A 27267-nucleotide genomic window follows, 5' to 3' on the forward strand; every position below is an offset into this window, starting at 1 on the left:
GGGGCAGTGAGGGTTAGGTGTCGTAGAGCGCCAGAGAGTGCTATTAAGCGACTTTTACGTATAAACAAGACCGAATAGATGCAGGAATATGTGGATTGCATTTTTAAAAAAGGAATCACAAGCATTATAATGACGTTAAGATTATACAAATTTTTTCACCTCGCAAATATAAACTGATCGCCTAAAGGAGTTTTGTCTTTACTCCCAATAAACAATGAATTCGAGCCAAAGATTACCTTTGTAAATTTAATTTTTTGCAAGACTTCAGTGATTCAATTGCAAAGAATGTAAGTTTCACAATTCTAGCAACATTGAAATGCTCTTGGAATGCAAAATACAATCTATGTATGGTGCAGAAATGAAAAAAAAGAAAAAAACAAAGATAAAGCAAAGGATGAAATACTACATTCTTGAAAAAAAAGGGTTGAAACTTACCAGGACTAATGATATTGCTGTCATCATACTTTGCTTTCTTGGCAGGTACAACAGGAATCTCCGATGGAGGAGGATACGGTGGTGTCAAACTTGCATTGTTCAACTGTGTTGTTGGCGGTGGAGTGTAGCTTCTGGGTTCCTTGCGTCCATAATTAGTCACATCTGATGGCATGAGAGTCTCCAGTTTATGCTTGACTATGATTCCCAGTAACAAATGGGGCCTCACATCTTCAAAACCTGGGCCATCTAAAGGCAAAAGTACTTGCGGTATAGGACTATGATCAGCCAACGGAAGGACATAAAAGTCTTTGATGATGGCAGGTAAATGACCGACAACAGCCATTCTGTTCTTATTGCTGAGATAAGCGTATAAACTGAGATAAGCAACTTGTTCCTCATCGTTTTCTGGTGTAAATCTGATGACGATAATATCTTTTGATCCAGACTTTTTCACTTTGCCGATGTAATCCCAGACAGTTGCTGGATTAATTCTACCTACACAGTCTATCGAACTTGGTACATCTTCACCTAAATTGGCACAATTTCCTGAAACAGCTTGAAAAGTGGCGTAGAACTTAGCAACATCAGTCATAGACAAGAGCCCTTTCCACAATGGGGGCTGCTCTTCTTCGTACGGTGGTGTATTTATCATGACTGTGGAGCTGGGCTCTCTGTCTGATGGATCAAGGTCGAGATCATTCGATGGTATGGCTGGATCGTAAGTATCCAGTAATTTGGAAATTGAATCACTCTGCAACTTGAAAATTTCGTCCTTTTCAGGAGATTTTCTACTTTTAGCAGCAGGCTCATCATCAGATTTAATTTTCGTCGTATCACTTGATTTTGAGTCAGAGGATCTGGTTGAGCGGCTCTTTGAGCGACTTTCACGGCTTGAGCCACTTTTTTCATCTTTTTTTCTGTCAGAGGATTTTTTATCTTTATCTTTATCTTTATCTTTATCTTATCCTTGTCTTTCTCACGATCGGATTTGTGCCTTTTACTCCTTCGATGCCGACTAGAACTACTGCTGCTACTGCTGCTATGTTTGCTACTTTCATGTCTCCTGCTACTACTTCGGTGCTTGTCTTTTGACTCCTTTTCTTTTTCACTTTTTTTAGTCTCATCAATTTTCACTGCTGGAAATTTGGGACTAGATTTTGGTTCTACGATGCTATCGCTCTCATTCAAATCAGGCACAAACTCAGCAGCAGATACCTCTTTGCGATTTTCGACATTTTCTATCTCTTGCTCACCCTTGTGTGTTTTCAAAACACAAGTTTTGCTCATTGCAAGCAAGTCAAGTTCATTTTTCTTGATCATATCGAGTGAGTGTTTATTTTCATTTTGTCTCCATGTTGCCAGCTCTTCAGAGGCCATTTCATCTTGCGACAACCGGGCAACCTGTTGCGGATTGTACGTCTTCATTGCAATTTTTCTGAACAGAGTATCATTCTTTGGGGCTTTAATATTCAGAACCAAACTTCGGATTTTAGTTCTGTACTTGGCGGCATCTTTGTAAACAACAAAATGTTCCTCTTCAATATCTTGAACTAATTTGGAAACCTGAAACAGGAGAAGGAAATTAAGATGAGATACGCACTTGAATACCAAATCAACAGTTTAGACCAGTCTCCTCAGGAAGTAACAGGCAATTAATTGCCATAATTGCCCATCAGCGATTAATTTAGACTTCCTTAAAATAATGGTTGCAATGAAAGGACCTAGTAATGAATCTAAGCCTTTACTGAGGTGTCTTATTGTATTGTTTTCATTTCTTTTTAATAACATATATTATTTCTGTTTAGTTTTAGAAGCAGAAAGTCCAGCTCGCTTTGCTTGCTTTTGTGAAGTTATATTTTTAGTTAAGGTTATATCTACTTGTGTCAACTAAATGCTGAACTCATCGACTGTACACATTTACATTTAACATGGAAATAAAGCTGAAAACATGAGTAACTCATGAGTAACATGAGTAAGATATGATGTAAATTAACCTTGATTAGCAATGGCAACAAAAAGCCTATTCCGTAATTTTTCTTCCGCGTTGCAAGGAAAATGCCATATCGGTAGATTGTTTCTTGTCAGCTTTCGATAATTTTTGTTGAGAAAGCCATGAGACTAGGCTCAGGAAATTCTGTCCAGAAGAGACAGAAAACCACAGCAGACTAACAGGCTGCAGGTTTTATAATTGCAGATGTTTGAAACATTTTCTTAAATAAAAACCTGTTTCTCAGTACAACTGGAAACTGCGACTAAGATAAAACTAAATGGAGATGAGAGAATTGTCCCTTTTCAGAGTGTCTAGTTTTTTTCCGTTTTGGGAAATCTTGACGAAATCCTAATTTTTCTTGATTTTTGACTGCTAAATCCTGATTTCATGATTTTTCCAAATCCTGATAATATCCTGATTTTTTGCAGGGAAAAATTAAAACTTCACAAAAATAACTCGATAAAAAAATCCAATCAGATGGTCGACTTTTCTCAAATCCTGATTTTACGACCGATTTTTCCTCAAATCCTGATGAAATCGGGATTAAATCCTGATTGACCTCAAATCCTGATAGAATCCGGAAAATACTGATGCTAGACACCCTGCTTATAGCCATGTTTGCTTTATTATCAAGAATGGTTAAGTTTAAAAATTACCTCCTCCTCAGTAATTTGGATATCTGAGCAGCCTTTAATTCTCAGCATGAGAGCTTCCTGCAGCATTTGACGGCACTTTGCTCTGATTGGCTCGTTGTCTGGTGTTTTTGGAGTTGTTGGAGTATCTTCTGACACCCGCTTTGATGCGCTGAGGTCACTCTTCCTCTTGTCAATTTTCTGTGCTGGTTTCGGTTTTTCCTTTTGTTCTTGCTTTACTTCTTTCACACTCGGTCGTTTTACTGTGATCTGTTTGGAAACAGGAGTCTGAGCAGCCGATGGTGGAGTTTTGTTTAAGCCCCTTGAAAGGATTGCAATTGGAGTTTTCCCAGCTTGATTAGGAGTGATCGTTTTTAAAGTTCCAGTCATGGTAAGAGTTTGTTGTTTCAAAACTTTTTGAGTCGGTGCAATCTATGATAAAATAAAAAAAAATTAACATAAGAAATCACAAAAATCATTAAAATGAACTGCAAAAGCAGATATGAAAAAAAAAAAAAAAAAAAAAAGGTTGAGGGCATGCCTTTGAAAAATCTCAGTCTGGAAAATGAACTAATCCTGTGAGGCTGAAAATATTAAATGAAGTCGAAAAGTCATTCGATCCTTTATGATTTTATAGACTTTTGGTTCTTTTTGTAATTTTTGTTGTTTTTATGGAATTCAAAATCGACTTACATGGTTGTTTAGAAACTATGCTGACTTTGCGTAACTTTTCTGTTTAGAAAACTTTCAAATAAAATGTGTATACTGATCTCATTTTCACTTGCAGGCAACACTTCAGCCTCCGTAAAAATTAAGCAAAACGTCATTGAGGAAGCCACAGACCTTAATAGAGAATTGGCATGAAATATTTTTATTGTTTCATCTGAGAGTGTTTAATGAGCTGAGTCTGCAGTATTTTTTTTTTTTACTTTTTTACTGATACAAGAAATTATAGGAAAACATGTTAATGTTCAAAGTTGTGTAGAAGTTAACTTCAGGTTACTTTAATTACAACCTTTGCTGAAAAATTGATTTCATTTTTATCATTTGAAAAGGTAACGGTGAAAGTGTCATGCCTAGTTAGTGGCTATTCTTGCAAATTGGTGACACTACTTTTGCCTCCATTTAGATCCGATATAAACTATTGATCATACATTGGACCTACTGCCTCAATGAATATCAATTGTTTTACACGCATTTAAATGGACCAATCCCAATGTTACCAACTTGCAAGAACCTAGAAATGCAATGTCGGCACTTGGTACTTCAAAAACCAAAATTGAATCTCACCTGAGTTTTAGATGAATTCTGTGGGGTTACACTAGCCGCTTTCAATGATTGTTGGATTGTTTGTTGCTTAGCCTGTATTGTAGCTTGTGATGGTGCAGTGCTTGATGTTGGAGTTGTCGGTAAACCTGACTTAGGCGTCGTTACTGTTGATGTTGAGGCTGGAGCCAATGTAGCTGCTCCACTGAGAATAGTTCCAGAGGTAGTTGCAACAGTAACAGTGACAATTCGATTTCCATCTTTGACTGGCTGTGGGGTCTTCTTGGGAATGGGTGCCAATTTACGTTGCTTACTGTAGAAATCTGTAGAAGGATGATCTTTTCGCATTACTATGTGACAGGTTGGGTGAAGGTACAACCATTGTTTCAGACTTCCAATAGTTGGTGCCATATTATCTGTAAAAAGTGAAGAGAAAATATATATTATGATGCTGGTCACCTGAGATTCACAAGCAGCAGAAGAGAGCATAGAACAGCACTATCAATTGAGCTAGCCTAGTTCCATTTCCAACTAAGCAGGCAAAAGAGGGCCAATCGTACTTTCACCTTAAACAAACTTTCATCCAAGCCTATGTGACTTGACTTTTCTTCTGATCATGAGCTCAGTAAAACAGTTGACAAAAGTTACATTGGAGAATCTTTATATTCTGTTAAAATGATTGATGGATTCATCTAAGATTGCAATGGTTCCTCTTCCAAAGTGCAACTTCTATGAAAGAATCTTGAGTAATCATAAAGCTGCATGAAAGTTATTACCCTTCACTTAGAATTCATAACTTTTCATTCACAGATGATTTTATGCACCTGGAGGAATACTTGAATTTAAATTACTTACTAGAAAATACACGCCCTGTGTGCTTTTCCAACATCATGACATGCCTATCAAGCTTCTTCGAGGATCCTTTTTCATTTTTCTCCTCCAATTCTAGGAAGGTGTCAACATGAGCATCGATGCATTTTTCCGAACAAAAGATACCATCCACGGGTGCATTTTCCTGACAAACGTGACACCGCTTGGCACTGATGCGAGACCTAAAAAATAAGTAAAAACAAGCATTTTTGATTTGAAATTGTAGATAAGATATAACACAAAGATTATGAATTCCATTGAGAGTTGAAGACGTTCTTAGATAAAAGATTATGCAGATAATTTGCAGGATGAACGATATTTGTAAAAAGGTCATGGATCTGAAGCTTTGAGTTAGGTCGAGGAAAACTGCTCGTCTGAAGTTTCAAAGGTGAGAAGCTGAACAAAAAAAAAAAAAACCTCGTCACTTTTATGCCTGGCCCTGCAATGACTTGCAATGGCGCCCCTGCAAGAGGGTACTTAACCCAAGACTTGAAAAAAAAAACAAAAGACACAAGACAACTGCTCCACTGGAGTAGAAAATGTTGAGGTGGACTGAAGGGTAAATAATACAGCCAGAGCTGGTGGTGCACAGTTGTTCAAACCTGACTTTTGGTGAATTCTGTGCAACTTTGATGACGTTTCTAGGGGCCAACTCACATGAGTGGTAAAACGAGGTTTTTGTGATTTACCTAGATCAAGTTTTCCTGCAAACCATACTGAATGTATGTGGAGGTTGTAACTTAGGGCTTACTCAAAGTTACAATTGGATTGCATTTTGCAAAAAGGAACCACTAGCATTGCAATGATGCTAAGATTGTGCAACTTCATCTTTTGCAATAAAATTGCGGAAATCGTGAAAAACTACGAAATTTAGACGGTAATTTTTGTCTTAAATTTACAGTTTTTAGCGAGTAAAATAGAAACTATGAATGGATAATCGGGTTTTTCCTCCAAGACAAAAGAAGTTGCACAATCTTAGCAACATTGCAATGCTAGTGGTTCCTTTTTGCAAAATGCAATCCAATTACAAGTTAGTTTCAATTCACCTCAAAATGGCAACATGAACAAGTAATTCGCAGTATACTTACTCAGTAGAAATCGACCTATTAAGTCTAGATGAAGGGTCTTCAATATTTGTAGAGTGGACTTCTGATCCTTTTCTTTTTTGAATGACTTTCTTGGATTCAGCTTGGTCTGGAGTTTTCTTCACCTCTTTGGACGCTGCAAGTCCTTTGCCATCCTGCGGTTTCTTTTCCTTACATTGAGGACACACCCATTCGATTCCTTTCTTCTCCATATCCTCACCTGCAAGAAGAAGATTTTTTGTTGCAAACTATGATTCCTAGTTTATTAATCAATTCCAGAAAGACAAAGACATTGAATCACGTAGACCGTGTGGTACAGGCGGAGCGAAGCAAGTCTCTCGGAGCCCCATGATGGGCGGGAAGGGAAGGGGAGAGAGCGTGTGTCCCAAGCACTCGAAGAGACTGCAGAGAGGCAATGGAGAATTCATGCCTGCGCTCGGTTTTTCACGAATATCTCGTTTAAAGTCCATTTTCAGACAAAATTCCTAAGAAGAAAAGTTTTAGAACACATAATTTTACACCAGAATAGCACTGTTTTATTTTTCCGAACTAATTATTAACCGAGGAAAAAAGCCTCACAATCCGACAAAAATTCACTGGAGCCAATACTGCGCATGCGCAGATGTGCGCAACTGGGACACACAAACTCATCGATGCGGGTCGGTGCCACCACTCATCGGCACGCAAATTTTTAAAAGTTGTCTCGCCTTCCGTAACACAGGATGCACGGTCTACGTGATTCAATGTTTTAGCAGAAAGATCAATGACCAGCTGATTGCTAGAGGCCTGGATGTTTGCGAATGCTAATCATGCTTTGAGCTCATGAATTTTGCAAATTTCGGATGTTATCATAGTGAGGTAGAACTCACAATCAGATACAAATGCAAACCTCCTTGCTCAAAATCAAATTGCAAATTTTAGCCAACTCTAGAATTTAGGGCTCAAGATGTGAATTTTACAAATGTCCAAATATGCAAATACAAATTCTGCAATTTTATTTAACCTCAAGATTTTAGGGTGCCCTTTGATTGCGTATTGACGCACATTATGGGCGATTCAACAGGAATTTAAAATTTGTGGGCAAGCAGCTTGTCACGTCACCTGACACACCAATTGATGAGCCCTCCATTGATACACAGGGTGTGCAAAAAAAAAGTAGCCACCTTGAATATCTCTTGAACGAATTTGAGTGTCAAAACACGCCAAAACAAAGGTTCAATATTTTGAAAGGGGACTTCTCTTTCGTACATTTGCACTTTGGGGTCCCCATATTGGCATTCGGCGCTTCTTGATACTCGAATTCGTCCAAAAGATATTCAAGGTGGATACTTTTTTTTGGCACATCCTGTATAATACAATCTAGACTGGGCAAATGGCTGAAATTTCGTCGGCTAGGAGTTTGTAGGTGCAGTTAAAAACACCGTTTTTGGCCCTGCCAGTAGCTATGCTGACAGCCTTCTTCATCAGATGAGTGAGGTAAATTACAGCTTTAATTATAGGTTTATTACGAGGATCATTACAGGTTTTAGTTATTTATTTCGCTTTCAATTTTGATTTTTAAAATTTAATATCTGAGTGAAGTAGATAGGAAATACTTTCACTAGAACTTTTAAAACTCAGGTAGCAATGGCCAAAGTGCAAAACCACGTTTCTCCGTTTGCAATGTTGCAGACTTCCTGCCATACTTTATTTTTTTTTTTTGAAATGGTAGTCAACGTAATTCCTTTAAAACTGCCTTGATTTTTCTTTCCTGCTAGGTAATACTCGGTAAGAATTTCAAGCTATAAATTGGCTTTTTCTCCCTCGAAAAAATAAAATAGGAGTGGAAAATTTGAAACACAGGGATGGAGATATGCAGTTTTGCACTTTGGCTATTGAAATGTTGAGCCTTTTCCTTCATAGATTTATTATTATCAACCAAAAAAACCCAAAATAAGGGTCCCTTAAAAGAGTAATAGGAGCACCTTTTGGTTTTCCTCATTAAAATAACTTACCCATTGCTTTTGTGATGCCCACACAAGATCCATGGAACCATTCTTCACAAGTATCACAACAGATCATGAATCTGAAAAAAAAAATGAAATATACATTCAAACAGTCGATTAGAGACTCCTAAAGGTTTAGAGAATGGATAATAAATTAAAACGAACATAATGAATTGAGAAAAACATTCTCAAGAGTAAGTTCGACTCTGTAAGTGTTTTTCTTATTCCCATCCATACGTACGTTAGATTTGTTTTTACCGCATTCTCTGCCTCTCCGAGACGCATGACCACCACCAGAGAATTAACACTCCAGTTTTTCATGTAAAACTCCCTGTTACCATTCTTTCATTGGGCACTCTCTCTTCAAGCCCTCTTGGGAGGAACCCGATCAAGCATCTCCTTTAGCAGTCTTTTTTTCACCATCCCATAAAATGACCATACCAGACTTGCTGTTCCGTCACGATGTCAAACACAATGTCATTCTTGATACCATTATCTGACGCACTCTATCAAATTATCAACCCGATCTCATCTACAAGTTTCTGCCTCCAAATCATTCCCCCTTCTTTCGACTGATTTCACTGTCTATGATGGTTTTGACGACTGGGCTTTTGAGGCAAACTGGTTTCTGATATATTTGACAAACACAATTAAAATGTTTGACACAGGTTGATTGTTTCATATTGATAGAGTGCGTCAGATCAAGGAAGTTGAAAATGACAATGGGCCTGTTGCAAACTTTCGCTAGAGCAAAACTAAGAGTTGTTTCATATAGATGATGCCTCAAAAATCACGATGAGCGCATTGGCACAGTCTGAAATGCGCTCATAACTTCACAATCTGCGCAAGAAATTTGCGGTTTTTTGAGCTTCCCGCTTCAAAAACGATACTATGGGACAGGTGAACATTTTGTCAGAGGAGTCGTTCCATCATCGGCAATATTCATCATGACTGACGGCAATCCGCCAAAACACGTGTGATGGGACGAAATAACACCTGACCAGGATAAGACCAGATAACAATCGGCGTTTTTACGTTCATATTTTCCTCGCCCGCTTTGACTGACCTTGAACTCTCCGCGCAGAGCTGCGGAAGCGTCTGCCATGATGAATATTGCCGACGATGGAACGACTCCTCTAACAAAATGTTCACCTGTGCCGTAGTATCGTTTTTGAAGCGGGGAGCTCAAAAAACCGCAACTTTCTTGCGCAGATTGTGAAGTTATGAGTGCATTTCAGACTTTGCCAATGCGCTCATCGAGATTTTTGAGGCATTATCTATATGAAACAACTCATAGTTTTGCTCTAGCAAAAGTTTGCAACAGGCCCATTGTACTCGACGTCACGACCAAACAGCTCGTCAAGCTGGTCAGCATGGTCAAGGTAACAGGATGATGGAAGAGAGGCTGCCAAAGCAGATGCTTGATTGGGTTCCTCCTTGGAGGAGATAAAGGGGACATCCAGAAAAGGGTGGTGACAGGGTATTTTAAATGAAATGAAGGAGTGCCAACTCCCCGACTGGTTCTGGGAGGACCCAGTGCTGTAGTGATCAGACGTCACAGAGCGCCATAAAAGCGACTATTAAATAAGTATGATTATTTTGAAAAACCAGGATCTATCTAGCTTCAAGTAATGAGAATGTCACTATAAGATATAGTAAAAAGCTCAAAAAAAGAAAGGCAAAATCGTTGAGGAGGAAAGTTATCATCTTTGCTCCATTAATGCATATCCATTTACGCAGTCTTTGATGTAGAGTTGAACTCCTGTTAAAGACAAAGGGAGAAAAGCTGCTTATTACAGTAAGGAAAAATAAGTTATGTAACTTACCTATTGTTGTGGGGTTTTTTACAAATACACCATAGTCTATCTGGGTCATCCTCAGAGTTCCAGCTCTGATCATCCTCGCTTGGAAGGTTGTCGTCTAAAGCTGCAGCTATTTCATCTCCATCCAAATTTTCATTCCCAACTCTGAAAATTATTCAAATATAAAAGGAAATTCGAAAAAATTTATACACAGCAAATGAAAAAATAAAATACTTTACCTCATTATTAAATATTTTTGGAGAATACAAAGTTACACACACCAAAAAAAGTTAGCTGCGACTGTTTGGAAAAGTTCAATGGAAATACAGTTTTAAGAGAAAACAGGAAAAATTTTCTTGATGTTTACTTGTTACCGCTAAATTCCTTGCTACTTCATTTCATCTTTGTAGCTTTTTCCTTTTATTCCGGAAGATTCCTTTTTGGGGGGTTTCTGAAAACCTTTGCTTTTTCATTACCCTCTACTTACTTAATATTCATTTAATCCCCCGAATTTCTTTTCCCCCCAAAATTTCGAGGAAAAAATTACTTCACAGACCCTAGCAAATTAAAATATAAAATGATGAAAACACTGAAAATGAAAGAGACATAAGTCTAATTTCTGAAAGTGAATTTAGTTCAGTTTTGGACTTATTGCCGACCTCCATTACAACAACACAAAATTCCCTCCGGGCGACAGAGCGTCTACAACATTTGGTTTTCATGCTGGCAGCAATGACGACCACATCCAAATTCTCAGCCCACCTCCCGAGGTGGATCAAAAAATGGCTGGCTGCGAACACTGGTCATAATTGGACATATTTCTGCCAAACAGAACTATGTGCATTAAGACATGAGCCCTGAGACCCATAAGAATATATGCATAACAGGGCTCACGTCATAATGCACACAGTTCCGTTTGGCAGAAATACTTCCAATTCAATAAGCAACTGAGTTTAGTTCTTGACTTCAGCTGAGTATTTTTCTCTTTTGGGTTGTAACCCTGCCAATCTGGTCGAATAGGCAGACCGTATCTACTCGCAAAAATTTGCATAAGCTAATTTGGAAATTGGTTTTGGTAGAAACAAAAATCTTACAGATTAAAGTTTATGTTTAAGTACTTTACCTGTTCCCAGGGTTTTTCTTTTCATTTGACCTCCTTCTGTCTTGTTTTTTAGCACTGGCTGGCTTCTTTGGAGTACCAACTGCTGGCTTAGAATCCAAATCTAACTCAGCACCATCAGTGTAAGCTGTGTCATACTTAGGATTAACTTTCCTTTCTCTTCCAGTGCCCCGCGCAGCGGGGGACTCCTGGAGTAGAGATTTCTTACGCGACAAAGGAGCATCTGATAAAAAACTTGGGGACAGCAAATTATTCATGTCCAGATCTCTTTGCTGGTTCATGGGGGCTTCAGAGGGCTGGTTAATTTTTGTGGTGAGGACTTTATCGCCAGTTTTCGGCGAGATGACTTTCAAATTGTTGCTGAGTGTCATTTGCTTGAAGGAAAGGGATTTTGCCCCTGGCCTTTTGGAGATTTGAGGTGATTTTGAGATCATGTCATCTTGATTTGATGCAAAAACTACAGGAAGATTATTGAGATCAAGTCCTGTGCTACTATCCGCAACAGGCTGTAAAATGAAAATACAACAAATTATCAGGTTTGGAAAATAATACAATGAGAGGTAGAAAAGCAAAATTATGTATCAAGGAATTTTCCATAAAAACGGTCTAGGTTTGTTGTTTTGAAGTGGCAAAGTCATGGTTTTTCAGGGATTTATTTATGTTTGTGGCATTGCTGTCTTTGCTATAAATATGAAAGTGTGTGGAGGATATTTAGACTGTGGAGATTTTGAAAGACTGTTGTTGGACTTTAAATTTTAACCTTGTTACTTACTGTAGAAGACGAATAAAGAAGGATGAGAAAACAAAAAGAATGAGAAAGAAGTATAGGAAGAGAACTTTAACACTGATAAACAAGCTTGATAATTATTTTCTTTTTTGTGTGTGTGTCTGCTGCACGAGATGGTTTTAGAATTTCCAAGGAAACACTCAGATCCATAGAAACATTTTCCCTAACTATAAAACTGCACAAGAAAAATTTTGAAGAACTTAGTGAAACTAAAAAAATTAATGAATGACGAATTTCCTATGTTGTTGTACTGATCTGCCACGAAAAAAAAAAGTACGAGGTAGTGCCGGTTGGGCTCTATTTATTCAAAATACATCACGATGGGTAAGAAAAAGGAGCCGACCGGCTAAAACTAATCCACCTCTTAATTTGAATGTTGGAAACGCTCAGAAGCACTACTTTGGCAGGTTGTCTGGGATTTAGATCGTTTTTTTTTCAAGTCAAGGACTCGCTTGATAAACCTATGTATACTATTCCATTTTTCCTTTGTCTCGATGCTTGATAATAAATTTTTACAACAATAACCAAACCAGATTTTACACTGGACACTTGAGAATAAGAATGATCACAAGATCTTCAATTTAGAACGGAAAAGATCACCAGTGATTTGTAAGTCTAAGCCTTTTCTTGACACAGTTATGAGTCATAGAGAAAACTACTAACAAATGTAGATAGATGGTGCTCAAATGGCTGGCAACACTTTACATTTGAAATGAAATTCAAAGAAACAAAAAGAGCAAACACACATTAACCTCAAAATATAAACAAACATGAACTTGAAGTTCACTGTCTCCAAGGTAACATGTCAGGGTCTAGAGTAAACAACTATTTTTGGTGTAATACAGTCTCTAAGAGGTGCTTAGGAAAACTGAAAAATATATTTTCATCGAGTTCCTCAGTTGTATTTCCTTGTTTTGACCAGTGAAGAATATTTCAAAAAATTTAAGCAGAAATTCAAATCTTCCATACATTTTTATAACAGCCAATAAGACCTACCTTCAACATTAGAAATGTATGCAGCAAGCTATTTTCTCTTCAATAACACATTTTTTTTATTAATTAGTAGGAACATATTATTATTTTTTGGGTTAAAATTCCAAAAAACCATTTTTAGTGATTTAACAGACAGGACGTACCAAGTCCTTTACAATCGAGGACTTAGGTGCAAAAAGGGTTCTTCTCAGTTACAGCGTTAAAGATTATCCTTCCACAGTTTTAACTTGACGAGAGACAAAATATTGGAAGAGAGATGGAAATTTGTCTGAATATTGTACCGTAATGCGGTTTTTTCAATCCACTAAAGACAAATAAAAATAGGGGACTATTGAAAAATTGTATGATTAATTTTACCAATTCTTCCTGCAAATTTTGAGAATGATGTATTAGAGATCCATCGCTTGAGACAGCGATCATATCAGGGTTGTAGTTCAGCTCGTGTAACTTGGCAACCATAGCCTCACTGTTATCTGTAAAATAAAACAACAAAATCTGAGAAAAAAAGGATCAAAAGAAAACTTAATTGACAAACTAGTTTATCTTTGACACACAGCAGATTAATCACAGTTAAATTTACATACGGGAAAAAACCCAAATTATCTAAGGAAAAGGATTTAGAGGCAATCAAACTAATTACCTGGGCAATGGCCCAGTAGAAAATATATGAAAAGCAGTACTACAATATTTATTTTTTCTACAAAACTTGAACACAACACAGCAGACAAAATGGTTTATCAGTGGACAAATGATGGTCATGTTGCGACTTTAGTGCATAATGTAACGGGCAATAAGAATTCCTCATTTCTAATTAACCAATTAATACTTCCACAAATTTTCTAGTATCCAGTTCCAAATGGATAAAAAAAAATCTGTACTCAGATCTGGATCGGAATCCGGTGATATGGAAAATAAATTTCTGCTAAACTCTACTTGGCAACAACAGCAACCCTGTGCTGACTCCTATTTAAGCAAAACATTCTGAAAATGATGTTCTAGACCTATTTTAAGTTAAATCCAGCAATTTGAGAGTATGATAAACTTTTAAAAAACTATGATTTCATAACTTTAGTAGATTCAATTTTGATCTGATTTAATCTACTATCCACCATTACTGCACTGTAGTGGACATCTAACATTGAGTCGTTACATTGTAGAAAAGTGTACAGGAGCTTAAAATTAAAAACCTCTAATATGAAGCAAAAGATGATGTAAGAGGAAAAGGGGGAAAAAAGGGCTTATGCCAGAGTAAAACCTGTGGTTATTTTTTAGGACTATAATGTTTATGCACAGATTTCAGTAGAAACCGAGTTGAACAAAGGACCATCACCAAGAGAACACATCTATTAACCAATTAAAATTGTTGAAATCAAAAGCCCATTTGTAGCATCATGAAGAGAAAGCAAACCGATTTTTCTCTTAATACACTGCAAGACAACAAAAGCATCAGTGATTATACAGAGCTAACATGCAGCTTGAGTTACGCAGGATCAAACATAAAAAGAATGGTAACCACTCGTAACGAAAATGGTTAGAGGAAAGAAAGCTTGAAAAATGATGGTGAGACAAATTTTATTCTTGAAGGCAAAATATGTTGCGGATTAACATCTTGAGAGTTTAGAGTGGACTAATGAGGCAGAGAAAAATGGTATTTTGATAGTTTGTCTGTCATGCAGTGCACTTAAAATTGAAAAACCTCCCGCAAATTGTTTGTCAAACAGTGAAACTTGGGTAAAAAAAATTTCATTCACTCTCATTTGGACTGCATTTTGCAATTTGGACCTATAAATTCCGGCTCATCAGAAAAAACACTTGGTAATTGCACATACGTTGGAACGGAATTTATAGTTCCTAATTGCAAAATGCAGTCCATTTGGAGTAAGGCATTACTGCTTTTCGAAAAATACATTCACCTCCTGCGGTCAAATGTAATGTAGATCAATGCTAGGCACTAAATACAGTGCAAATCATTGTTTCTTTTCTATTTTCCATTTTTATTTTATTTTCTTTATTTACAGAGCAAAAGGCACGAACAAAATTAAAAATAAGTTATTCACGCACTTGCAAAGGTTTTTTTCCTGGGCTCTAGATATTTTTAGATGTATCTCTGAATGAAGTAAGGTCTAATATTTGCCTTGAGTTTTCCTTTATCTTCTTAGAGACAAAGTAAACAAACAAACAAACAAACACAAAAAAAAAAAGAATAATTTTTTTCGAATTTCAAAACAACAGAGACTCGACCACAAAATATGGAAGTTATGAGCATCCGTTTGTTTGATATCACTCAGGTATCTGAGTTTCTATTTCACCTACAGTTACTTGATTTTTCTGTTTATTTTGATAGTTAGCAATCTTTTTGATTCTTTCAATATCTTCTAAAACACAAATTATATTTTACTATACAGACAATAAATCAGCAGTGAACAAAGAATTCACCAATGCAGATGTGATCAATTTGAAAATGCACAGAACAGAAAACAGAAGCAAAACTACATGAAAAAAAAAACGCACACCAAGGAAAAAACCATAAAAAAATTAGTTTTAGGATAGCTCAATCAGCATAATATATACATACTTAATCAACGAATGGTATAAAATTTAAGGGGAAAAATTAATAACAAGCTGAATACTAGCAAGCTGAGTCTTGGTGACGCCCTAAGCCCTGAAAAACTCCCGATCGATATCCTGGCCGGTTTGCGTTTTTTGGGTGGAGAAAGTGCCCTGTGGGAAATGCAACTGTCACAAAATAGACCTTAAATGTTCAAAAATCTGGTGTAGAGGGTCACAGGACTCACCATAGCAATTTGCTTTTTATGGATGTTTTTCCTTAATTGGCTGAAGTGAACGTTTAGTTCCTGGACTGACTTGACCTTCACAGTTTTGATTCAAATAAAATTAAAAAGATATAATAAGGGGACCAGAAAGTTTTGAGATGCCAGCTGCTTTTTTCTAGATTTTTTTCTTTAGATTTAAATACCCAATTTCCATAATAATTGACTGGAAAATGCCAAGCTTCCCGGATAATTTGTGAGTTACTAGAGAAAAAAAAATAAAAGAGAAGCACCACCCTTTTCTGAATATTTCCTCAAATCCCTCCTACTTCTCATGATTAGTGTGATCCGCAAATTCCAAGGATGAGATCAAGCTCTTTCTGCACCTCTCATCAATAAACTTGGCGCATGTTTATGAGAGAGTACCAGCAGCCATTGATTTTGATTTACTGAGAAGTTTTTCACATCTTCGGGTAGATAAATGTTGCTGTCAACTTTCTCTAACTACCTGGTTGCATGAGAAAATATAAAAAGGAAAGTAAAAGAAGAAATAGATTCTACAGTTGCAAGAAGCTGCGGACAAAAATATGTTTGTCAAACCTAGACATGGACTGGTACATAAAACGTAAGGCTATATAAACGAGTGGTAGAAGTGGAGAAAAACATTAGTTTAACAAACCTAGATTTTTATCATCAGGTTTTGTTAGATTTTGTTCGGTGCTAATTCTCCTTATAATATCGGGAGCAGAGAAAAGTTCCGGCCCGACGACAAGAGGAGCAGAAACTGTTTTAGGCGCTTGCTTCTTTCCGGAGGTTGCCGGTTTAGTTTCGACATTAGAAGTTTTAACTTCAACTGGCCCTCCAGAAGACGAAACGAAGGCGACACCTCAAAAATCAAAAGCATTGGTATTTTGTTAAGATTACAACTAACTTAAAGCTCATAACTCAACCTTGAAAGACATATATATTTTTATCATACCAGGAATATTACATGAAACAATTATATGATCTTGCTAGGAAACAGATGTGAGACACAGAAGAGTGTTAGAGGTTTAGAGAGGATTACACAAAAATATAAAACAGAAACAAAGGAAGGAGCAAAGAGACCAGTTTGTTATTCAAGACCTCACCTTTGTAATTTACAGTTCATGCCAAAAAGAAAGTACATTATAAAATTGATACCACTTTTGAATATTGTCACTTAAGAAACAATCCTGTCTGACCTAAACATCAGGATATTGCAATTCCACAAAAGAAATGCATTCTAGGAATTCAAACACAGTCTCCTACACACAGTGAAATATACAAAGAAACGACGTAGTGATATAGTATCCCAAAGTAAATATTCTCAATTGGGATTCAATTAGCAATTTAAAGATTTACCTTTGATCTACTTTTCAAAGGTGGTATTAATACATATCGACATTTTTCTACTCCTCTGTAACATTTTCAGAAGTGCATTAAGCTGTATTGATTCTTCAGTGACAATATGTAAGGGTTGAAAACGTAAATTTAGAATAGACATGAGATGAAGTGAACAAGAGAAAAAAAAGAAGAAAAGAAAACGAGAAAAAACGAAGGGATATTTGTAGCTGCCAAAATCAGGCCTCCCTTAAAGTTTGGCTATTTCTGCGAGATGACCAATTTCAACCCTTACCCATATGTATTCCTCTACAAGTTGAAAATTGTTCAGGTAAAGAAAACAACACGAGGATATAAATTCACATGGAAATTGAGGAAATATCCATTGATCAATCTTTGGTACAAAATGAAAATGGGTGAAAAAAGAGAAAAGGAAATTAACATTGAAGGTGTGAAAATTAGAGTTAGTGCATGATTATGTGTATCTGTTTATGTATCAAAAATTGTTTCGTTGCCAAAACATGTATTTCAAACTAATTCTTATTTTGATAACTTCAAGAATTTTACTGAAGATGTTCAGGTCATGCCTCGCTGTGAATCTCATTAAACCAGGGAGCATTTTGTCGAGAATGACTTGATGTATTTCAGCCAAGTTGACCAAGGCTGTTCCCTGTGGTGACCTAGTCTAGTTAAAATTATACTTTGTTGAGAATATAAATAAGTTGAAAGAAATCTTAAATAAAATAGGGACAAATAAAGATACCAGGATCACTCGAATAGTTGAGCGTAAAATAATTTTGAAAAAAAGATGACATGAAATAACAAGAGACAATTAAGAAAAGCGACAATGGGTTAAGAAGATTTTTACTTGAAGAAAAATTAGGAATTAGGTGCTAGTAAAAATTATTCAACTCATCTTGGAAAAAGGAAGAGTTAAGAGAAACACAAGCTGAGCGGTTTAAAATAATGAAAATCAATAAATTATGTGATGTTGTCATGACGTTAATAACTCAGGACTCCTGGGACCTAGGCAATAGAAGCTATTTTTTTGTAAGACTACCATAGCTCCAGAATCTATTGAGCTTATACTTGAGGGTTTGCTTAGCCAGGGTGTCTACTAAAACATGCTGGCTAAAAATCAGTACTTTAACGGTACTTTTTCAGTACATTCCCAAGAAATTCAGTATCTCCTCCACAGAAAATTTCAGTACTTTTTCAGTACCTCCAATTGACGAAATTCAAAAAACTTCAAAAATTTGAATTTTTCGCTTAAATTGCGACAAAAATGACAAAAAATTCCGGACCTTCTTGCAGAATTTCCACACTTTTTCAGTACTTCCGCACCGCCCTTAAAAAATCCGTACTATTTCTGGACTTGTAGACACCCTGGCTTAGCATTTATTGAAGTTTTCCCGGTGCTTCTAAAAGTTTAAGTTAATGAGGAATGAAGTTTCATCAGAAAGTTGAGTGAGGAGCACAGAAAGATTTCCATTTACTATATTAATAGGAAGGGGTGTGAATGCAGGTGTATTAGTCGTTGAACACAATAGTCGTATTTTGTTTGGTGATATGATCGAAACAGTTGCGCAGCACTCCTATACCATTCAAGTGTTTTTTAGAGTTAGTAAGCAAGCCTTACTTTAATAGAAAATATTTGGCCCATTGCAGGGACGCTGGTACATACAAAATTTTGTTACACAAATTCTGGATCAAATTCGGAAGATGTTTCAGGATTATTAGCACAATCCTCATGTGGTTTGTAACCACATTTTTCTCAATTTGTTTCTCACTGATCATGAGAAAGTAAACATGCTTAACAAGTCATGCTGTAGATATGACCCCAAACAAAATACAATCTCTATTAAGGTTAGTTAATTAAAATAGTACATTTTCACCATGATATTCTAAGATTTATCCTGTTCAGTTTGATGCCCAAACTCAAATCACAATTTGCTGCAGCTGGAAATTTCCAAAAATCTTAAATACCTTTAATGTTCCTCTGATCAGAACAGCATTGCTTACCTTCAGTATTGTCGTTTTTGTTGAGAGACACCTTCTTTAGCTGCATATCTAACTGTCTCTGTTTTTCATTGATTGAACTGGGAGGTTTGTCCTCCTGCTTTCTCAACTTCAAAGGCTGCCTGTTCAATTTCACTTTGCCAACTTTATGGTCTCCAACTGCAACCTGCTGCTGAGAGAAAAGGGGCGTATTGCATGTTAACAATCAATGGAAGAAAATAAAAATAGAATTGGTTCTAACCACCCAAAAGAGTTAATAACTTTGACGATTGATTTACATCAACAGACAACTTCCAAAATTTCTAAATGCATATTGTAAGGGATGGACTAAATGTAATCCAACAATTGCATTTCACAGCGAATTAAAAAGGCAACTGACATACAGTTTAAATTATACTTTTGATGGAATAATTAGCAATTTAACAAGACCCTCTTCAAGTTTACTTATTAGTATTCAAATTTGCTGAGATATAGCTTTTGAAGATGATGTGCTGTTAAACTGCTTGGTAGATTTCTAAGAGGCTAAATAGCCAAACACACACAATGCCGTTGCAAATCAAACAAAGACGTCAAAGTAAACTGGAGTTATGAGGGTTTAAAATTCTAAGTTCAAAAAATGCAGTTTAAAGAAAAACCTATTTAACGTCAAAAATTTCAGTGATCCATGCTCAATATTTTGGATTTAAATCTAACTGTTATGCTTTCTCCTAGCACAGAAATAAACAAAACGGCTCGACAATTGTTCATCAGAACACGAGACGGTTTCTTGCATACAGAACTCAAATTGTGATTACTTGAGCTGATCTGACAAAAATCTTCCAAAAAACATGCCTTCCAGCAGTAAGCTCCTTTTTCCTGTGGATGGTTACTTTCAGTAATTTAGTGCTTTTCGTACAGTTTAGAATTGAATAAGTGAGAACGAAAACACACCAACTCGGAAAAATTAAAGTAATCAAGACACAAACAAAACTGCACAGTAGCTGAAGAAATTAGTCTAAGAAAAAGATGTTTGGTACTGAAAGACAGGCACTTACGAACATTTTAAAGGTCCAAGCTGGAACAGATGCGCTAACTTCAATGACCTTCATAAAAATTGACCGTCTTTAATGAAAGTTGCGCATTTTTGAGTTATCGAGTTGGTGTGTTTCAAAACTCACTGATTCAATTCTGAGTCAAGCAAAGAGTCTTACAAGTATTTTTAAAAGTAAAGGAGTAATTTACCTGCTTCAAGGGACTTTGCACAACTTTTGATGGTGACAATATGGATAAATTGATGTTCTGAACATTTAACTCCTGACCAGGAGACAGCTTTGAGAATTTTGGGCCCTGTTTCGGCACTATTCTCATAAGAGTGCGACCCTCCGTCTGTTAAAAGGAAAATAGAAACAATTTGATCAACCCTTAATAAAAACATTGCTTTAGCATTAATATGAAAGATACATGGAAGTTTTTTATTTAATTTAATTTTTTCTTTGGACTGTTATGCCTCCCATATAAACGGAACAAAAATCTTGAAACATGCCGGCATTGAGGCACACATTTATTTCATAATGGTAAGAAACATCTTACTATTCAGCTATCATGGTTGGAACTGATAAAACCTGGCTTGTAGCCCTCCCACTCCTTGAAATTCTAAATTGAAAGTGGAAGCTGATAAGAGCATGGTGAGTGGGGACAGATAAGAAGAGTGATTCACATTATCCTCAACTCCTAAAAATTAGTACGTCGTGGAGCTAGGCAATTAAAGTCTTAGCATGTTCATGCCAATACGAATAAAGCCTTCAATTGCTGTCATTAGATTTTTTCTTCAATGACGATGTTCTATCAGGTGAGTTTATCATCTCATCCTGAGGTAAAATTCCTAAGTCAAATAATGTAGAAGCCCTAGTTTAGCTTGCCTCAGAAACTTCATTTTTAGTTGATTATGATAAGTCAAATAATGAATTTTACTAAAGGTGCTACATTTGACTAAAATTATGATGATGACAAAATGAGGAGGGAGGAGGGAGGGACAAATCAAAATAGAAGAGCTACATTGACATCACAATAAATATTACTTCCTACAGAAATTTTTCGGTAGATATAGGACAATGTTTGCAGTTTCTGTGAGTGGAGTGAAGAGACATATCAATGGTGAAACTGCAGGAATGTCTGTCTCAATTTGAAAGGTTGCAGACTTCCTGCCATACTTCATTTTTTAGATGGAAAAATACTAAACGTCATTTCTTGATGTCCTTCTGATTTATTATCTCTGTGTGAAGGACATTCTGAGAAAATCTCGAACAACAGAATAGAAATATTCTCTTTTGATAAAATTTAATGGGAAAGGAGATTTTAAAACCACTCAAGTGAGCTTTGTGTTACTGCGGTTTCACTGTTGATATGTATATTCGTCATATAAATATTTGTAATATACTTCAAGCAAAATGAGACGGTAAAAATGCGTCCCCATCAAAAACCAAGCAATATGTTGAATGTATTTAAAGTGTGAACATAAATACTGAACCAACTATGGACCACTTCACTAAGCGAAATCATTAAACTAAAAGTGATGTGCGTGTAGTCAGATACATGAATCACATAACTAGGAAACTTACTTGAATCAGGGACTAACAATTGATGTCTTTAACAGGAGATGTGAAATTTTAAAGTCTCATAATTTATTCATTGGAAAGCTTTTTATTCTCTTCATGACAGAGTAGGTTACCTTTTGACCGGCAGCTGGAGTTTTGATGACAGCATGACAATCTGATGATTGCAAGGGGCTGACAATTGTGAAATTGCTAGATTGAGTGGTGATTGGTCCCAGTTGAAGCTGCTTTGTAGGTGACAAGATAAGCTGAACTTCACCAGAACTGGATACAGCTGGAACTTGCGTAGCTGTAGGTGCGATTGGTTTCACTGAGCTCTTTGATAGTATACCAGGAGTTTTCAAAGTTTTCTTTTGAGCCATAACAATTGTGTTCTTAAAAGCAGAGAAAGAGAAAAAAAAAAGCTCAAGTAAGTTCAGATGGGGGAAGAAACTATTATTAAATTCTCCAATATTTCTACCATAATACAAATAAAATGAGGTTGCAGGGGACTGGAGACAGATGATAACTGATCTTCCAGAAATGATTGGCTAGCAACATTGTTTTTTCATGTTGCAGAGAGTACACCTCTATGATTCTTTCAGATACTAGATTTCGCATTTAATCTGATCGCCGTCTTTGGGATTTTTAACAATTAATAGCCTGTGCTGACCAAGAATCACTCATTCGAGATTTGGAGACATTGGGGAGCCGCATGCAACATAGCTGAAGTAGCTCTAAAGTTTTCAAGGACAGCCATGATGACACATTTTCTGGGTTGTCTTGGTGAAGGGTTCATCATTTAGAGAAAATTATCTCAAACAAATTTAATATAATATAGAAAAAAGGGGGGCGGGAAAAGGCTTCAAACAGACTGAAGAGTGCCGCTCTTTTAGAAAAATCTGGAAAAGAGCACTTGATGGTTGGCAAATCGGTGTTCCAACTACAAAAAGATCTTAACAAAATTTGGCTTTATGGTGTCTAGAAATTTTCAAAAAAAAAAAAAAAAAAAAAAATCCCTGCCTGATAAAGAGCGAACTGAGAATCATGCATTTCACATGAAAAGCCAGATATAATGAGCATTTGTACCTTTCCTTTGTTTGCTTGATTTTGTTGTTGCTGTCGAACATCACTGGCATTTGACACTTTTTTGGGTTGATAGAATGATGTGTAGCAGTGATCAAACTGGATGGAGCTATGAACATTCATGGGTTTGTTTTCTGCCTTATCACTCACATACAAATTATCTAAAACGGAAAGGTAAAACATGAATAAATAAAAATTATTAATGCAGGATTAGACTGTGGAGCAAGGAAACATGTGATAAAGCAATGTTTTTAGAATTTTTTCCGTGGTAAGATCAAAATTGAGTATTTTGACCTGTTCTACGTTGAGAGTGATTTTGGAAGGAACAAAACAATGGTTGAATTTAGAGTAAAATTCATCTTAATAGGTGTTTTAATATTATCTCATTATAACTTATTTTTGCCTAACAGTGGACATGAACAACAATGTTACTTATTTGTTCTTCCGCTTTTCATTCAGCAATTTGTGCGATTGATGTCCAACGTTTTAGTTTCTTGGAAGAAACCATCAGTAAAAAACTTTTCCTAGTTTTTGACAAAGCACTGCTGGCTTTAATGGCATTAGATAAAAGGAAAAATGCTGGAAGGTGGTTTGCAGTTAATAAGAAAACTTCCTTTTTTTTTAAAGCAAAAATATCTTGATCATGGTTTTGCGTGAACCATTAGAACAGTGTCTGAATTTGAGCATTATGTTTCGTTGACTAAGCAAATCACACAATGATATATCATCGTGTCCCTCACAAAAAAACGTAACCACATTTCCATGTTGCCATATTTCCTCTCACAAATTGCATTTTTACCAGGAGAATCTTGGGTATTTCTAATTGAAAATTTCACTGATTTTTCTCCTGATCTCATGCAAAAATCTGACAAATTTTGAACTAGATTTCCCCAAGCACGTTCTTGTAAAAAATATTTTTGAGCCAATTTTGCGACCTTGAAATTGAGTTACGTTCCTTCGTCCGGGAAACGATGACATAAATTGAGGAACGTTCCAGAGGAGGAGAAAATTGGTGTTCCCTGAACACGCTTCATTCAACCTTAGATTTTTCTTTTTTTTAGAAGCAAGACGTTAAAATTTTTCAAAACTAATAATACTTACTGGCTAAAACTATTAATATTTACTATGAAATTTGATTTGAGAAAACTTAATTAGTTACATACTTTTCCCAGCAAAATATTACTGAGAAGACATACAGCATACTACTTAAACTCACATTCTATCTAGTGGTTCATTCAGGTTAGTAGATGACAGACACTTTTAAGTTTATTTAGTTATTAAGTGCAAGAAAAAAGTGAGGAGAAACCCACAGGAAAGAAAGAGAAAAAAGGATGTTACTGAAGAATCTGAGCTATGAAATTTTGATGTCAAAATGCTGAGTTACTGAGAATCGTGAGAATAACTGAAAACCGATTGGACTCCATTTTGCAAATGGGCACTACTATTTCTGGCTGATGTTAGAAACATCGTAAGCGCCATTAGTTTCCCTAGGTAGATAGACGTTTTCATGGATGAACCAGAAATAGTGGTTTCTCATGGCAAAATTTAGTCCAAAATGGGTAGGTAAAAAAAGCAAGAGAAGAATAAAAAAAGGCCATCTTAGTCTTGTTTTCTCCTATTGGTACCTCATTAGTTTTTCTGTTATCTTGGTTCAATTTTTTTTCCATTCCTTTACAATGGGGAAAAAATGTTTCTCCATTCATAATTCTAAGAAAATACCGATAATTTTAGAGGGTAATGGCAAATGATGAAGTTTAAGCTTCATGACAACCACAATCATACCCAATCACAAAGAACAAAGATTGCAACTGCACTGACAAAACCATTTGGAAAAGAATTAAATTTTGGCAAAAAGATTCTCATATTTAGATGTATTCTCTCATATTCTCTTTTCACAAAAAAGAAAAGAAAAAAGAAAAGAAAAAGAGCCAAAAAACAAGGAAAATATTAACATGCTGGACGTCCTATCCTGGAAGTTACAAAAAAGAAAGAAAAAAAGAAGAAAAAAAAAAGTTGTTTTGTTTGAGTGTCTGGCCTCAGTGCTTCTGTCTGTTTAAGCAATCCGCACATCCACCGCAAGAAGAATGCATTTTCCAACGGGCGATGGGATCAATCTTTTGAGGTCATATTTACGTTTACATTGTTGGAGGAATTGATTATTCGAAAGACTTAATCGCCAGATTGCAATTAAAATCCCTCATATAATGTCAGATATGAAAAATGTCAACAAACGATGTGGCAAGCTTGACTGACGATGGCTCGAACTCCGTGACTCACTGTGCGACACTATTGCCGTCTTGTCCACCAATTTTCAGTCCGTGGCCCACTGTGCGGCCCCACTCCCCCTGTCTAAAACTTTCAAAGCTCGCCATTTTTAAACAGCTCGGCCGATTTCGCCCTAATTCAATAACAGCCTTGTACTATGTAAGATCTTCCTCCTGTAATTTCGGGGGAAAATCTTATAATTGGCGCGAGTTATTGCGACCACAAAATTGAACCTCCCCCCACTCCTTGCCCCCACCATTCGAAATCTAATATTTCAATCTTTGTTCATTTTTCGCAGAATGCTTGTCCCGTTCCTCCAATTTACATCGCAAAAAGTTTCACCCCGAAAACTTCGAAAATGAGGAAAATATGACCCAGCAAAAATCGGAAAAACCACGATGAGTCGGAAATACATACATAAATAAACAGATATATATAAACATGAATTCAAACGGCATGCATATTCGTAATCTACAACCCAGGATCGATGGTCATTGCATGGTCTTTGGTCCAGGTCTGACATAAGAGGAGAACGCAATAGTGTATTTCCTTCGGAAAATACACTAAAAATTAAGAAAATAATAAAATACATAAGAGACAGACACAAAAAATTTAAGATGGAAAGTCTGCTGAATTAAACTACACAGGATTTCCCCAATGAGTTGTCCTTTCTCTTAGAAAGGCGAAAAAGATACCTTATTGTACTCTATAGTATAAAATCATAAGAGTAATTCATAGCGCATAGACCTGAGGCACGAAGCAGTCAAGGCGGTGTGCCCTAGGGTCCTTCAAAAATACGATTCTATTCATTGAAAAAAAAAATGGTACAATATTTTTGGGATCAATAATTACAACCTGAATACTTTTTAGGTTATATGCTTTAAATTATCAAGTGCAGAGTGAACTTTGTATTTAGATTCAGAAGCAAACTTGCCTCACCAAATGGCTAGTTTAGAACGATCATCTTGCTTTAGTAATGAACAAATTTGTACTCATTGCATTGATTGAAAATTTAAGAGCATCGAATTTTTCACTGCAATAACCAATATAAACGAAATTTTCGAGGGAAAAAAAGTTTTTACATTAATGAAATATTCTTCCAAATTGATTCAACTTATCAGAGATCAACAAAACTATAGAAAACAATCAAAGAGAGATGGAGCGAAATAACAATATGAAATGAGGATGATCACAAAAGTGAAGAATGGGAGAGAGAGAGAAAAACAGAAAGCCCATTAAGAATATTCCAATAACGAAATAAAAACGCCTTATTTTTGCTCTACAATTAATGATGGAATACCGAATGAAAATACGCTATTAATTCGAAACTGCCAAAACTCTACTAAAAGCAAAACTTGGTTGAAGTTGTTTGGGAGATTACGAGAATGGTGAAGAACTCAAAAAATTTACATGGAGGTACGATACATTGGTTGAGTTGGTGCAAGTACATACAGTAACAAGAACAGAAAATGAAGAAAAAAAGGACCTGCTTTACATGCAACCAGTGAGATTTTTCTGCTTAAAAAAAGAATACAGATTCACTCTGATTGAGATGAAAACATTTTCAAAGACACTCCAAGAAAAGTTTCAAAAAAACAAATGAGTTCGTAAGAAATGAGTCAATAGCAGCAATGATCCATTTCAGCGAATTGTCAAGTTCATCACTAAAATTGTATAGGTATGTTCCAACTCTGGATGGAAGTACCTTGTGCTGATTGTGATGGACACTGTTTTTGCTATCGTTTAAACCTTTAGATACTATGATCGCATAAAATCCCATTATTTTTAAAAAACTTACGATAGTAAATCTATTCAAGATCAATCCTTTCCTTCTGTTCGAAAAATCAACTGAAGTTGTCATTGAATCGGCTTAATCTTTTTAGTGAGAGGATGCATCCAAATGATAAGATCAAATGAATTTTGAACGAGACAGGAACAAGGGTTTTTTTTTCATGGTTAATTTGCACATTGACGCACAATTTGTCAATTTTAATTTTTTCAAATCTTCTCTTTTTTTCTGTTCAAATTAAATCGACCAAATTTGAGTTATTCCTACTTTTTTTTTCTATTTTTCGATTTTCGTCTCAATCATCTTCCAAGAGAGCAAAAAAAAAAATTTTCAAATGAAAATACTTCCATATCTGATACTTTGAACTTGAGAATTTTCAACGCATCATAAAACCTATAATAAGTTGTGGATCTTTGCCCCTTCATTATGAAAATCCACAA

General features: G+C 36.0%; 2 protein-coding genes across 3 annotated transcripts in view; one reads left to right on the plus strand and one right to left on the minus strand.

Annotated features, from left to right (window-relative positions):
• LOC109032186 (RAD21 cohesin complex component verthandi) overlaps window positions 1-27267 on the plus strand; it is a 74996-nt gene that overhangs the window by 25739 nt on the left and 21990 nt on the right. The gene's annotated exons all lie outside the window — the stretch shown is intronic.
• pps (protein partner of snf) overlaps window positions 1-27267 on the minus strand; it is a 37864-nt gene that overhangs the window by 4736 nt on the left and 5861 nt on the right. The window contains 15 exon segments of the mRNA XM_019044192.2: window positions 436-1366; window positions 1369-1998; window positions 3082-3489; window positions 4348-4739; window positions 5179-5375; window positions 6282-6498; window positions 8273-8343; window positions 10090-10230; window positions 11189-11691; window positions 13323-13438; window positions 16416-16622; window positions 19121-19289; window positions 20339-20482; window positions 21825-22082; window positions 22777-22934. Coding sequence (XP_018899737.2) covers window positions 436-1366; window positions 1369-1998; window positions 3082-3489; window positions 4348-4739; window positions 5179-5375; window positions 6282-6498; window positions 8273-8343; window positions 10090-10230; window positions 11189-11691; window positions 13323-13438; window positions 16416-16622; window positions 19121-19289; window positions 20339-20482; window positions 21825-22082; window positions 22777-22934 — 4542 coding nt within the window.

The sequence above is a fragment of the Bemisia tabaci genome, chromosome 1 (assembly GCF_918797505.1).
Source record: "Bemisia tabaci chromosome 1, PGI_BMITA_v3".
Lineage (NCBI taxonomy): Eukaryota > Metazoa > Arthropoda > Insecta > Hemiptera > Aleyrodidae > Bemisia > Bemisia tabaci.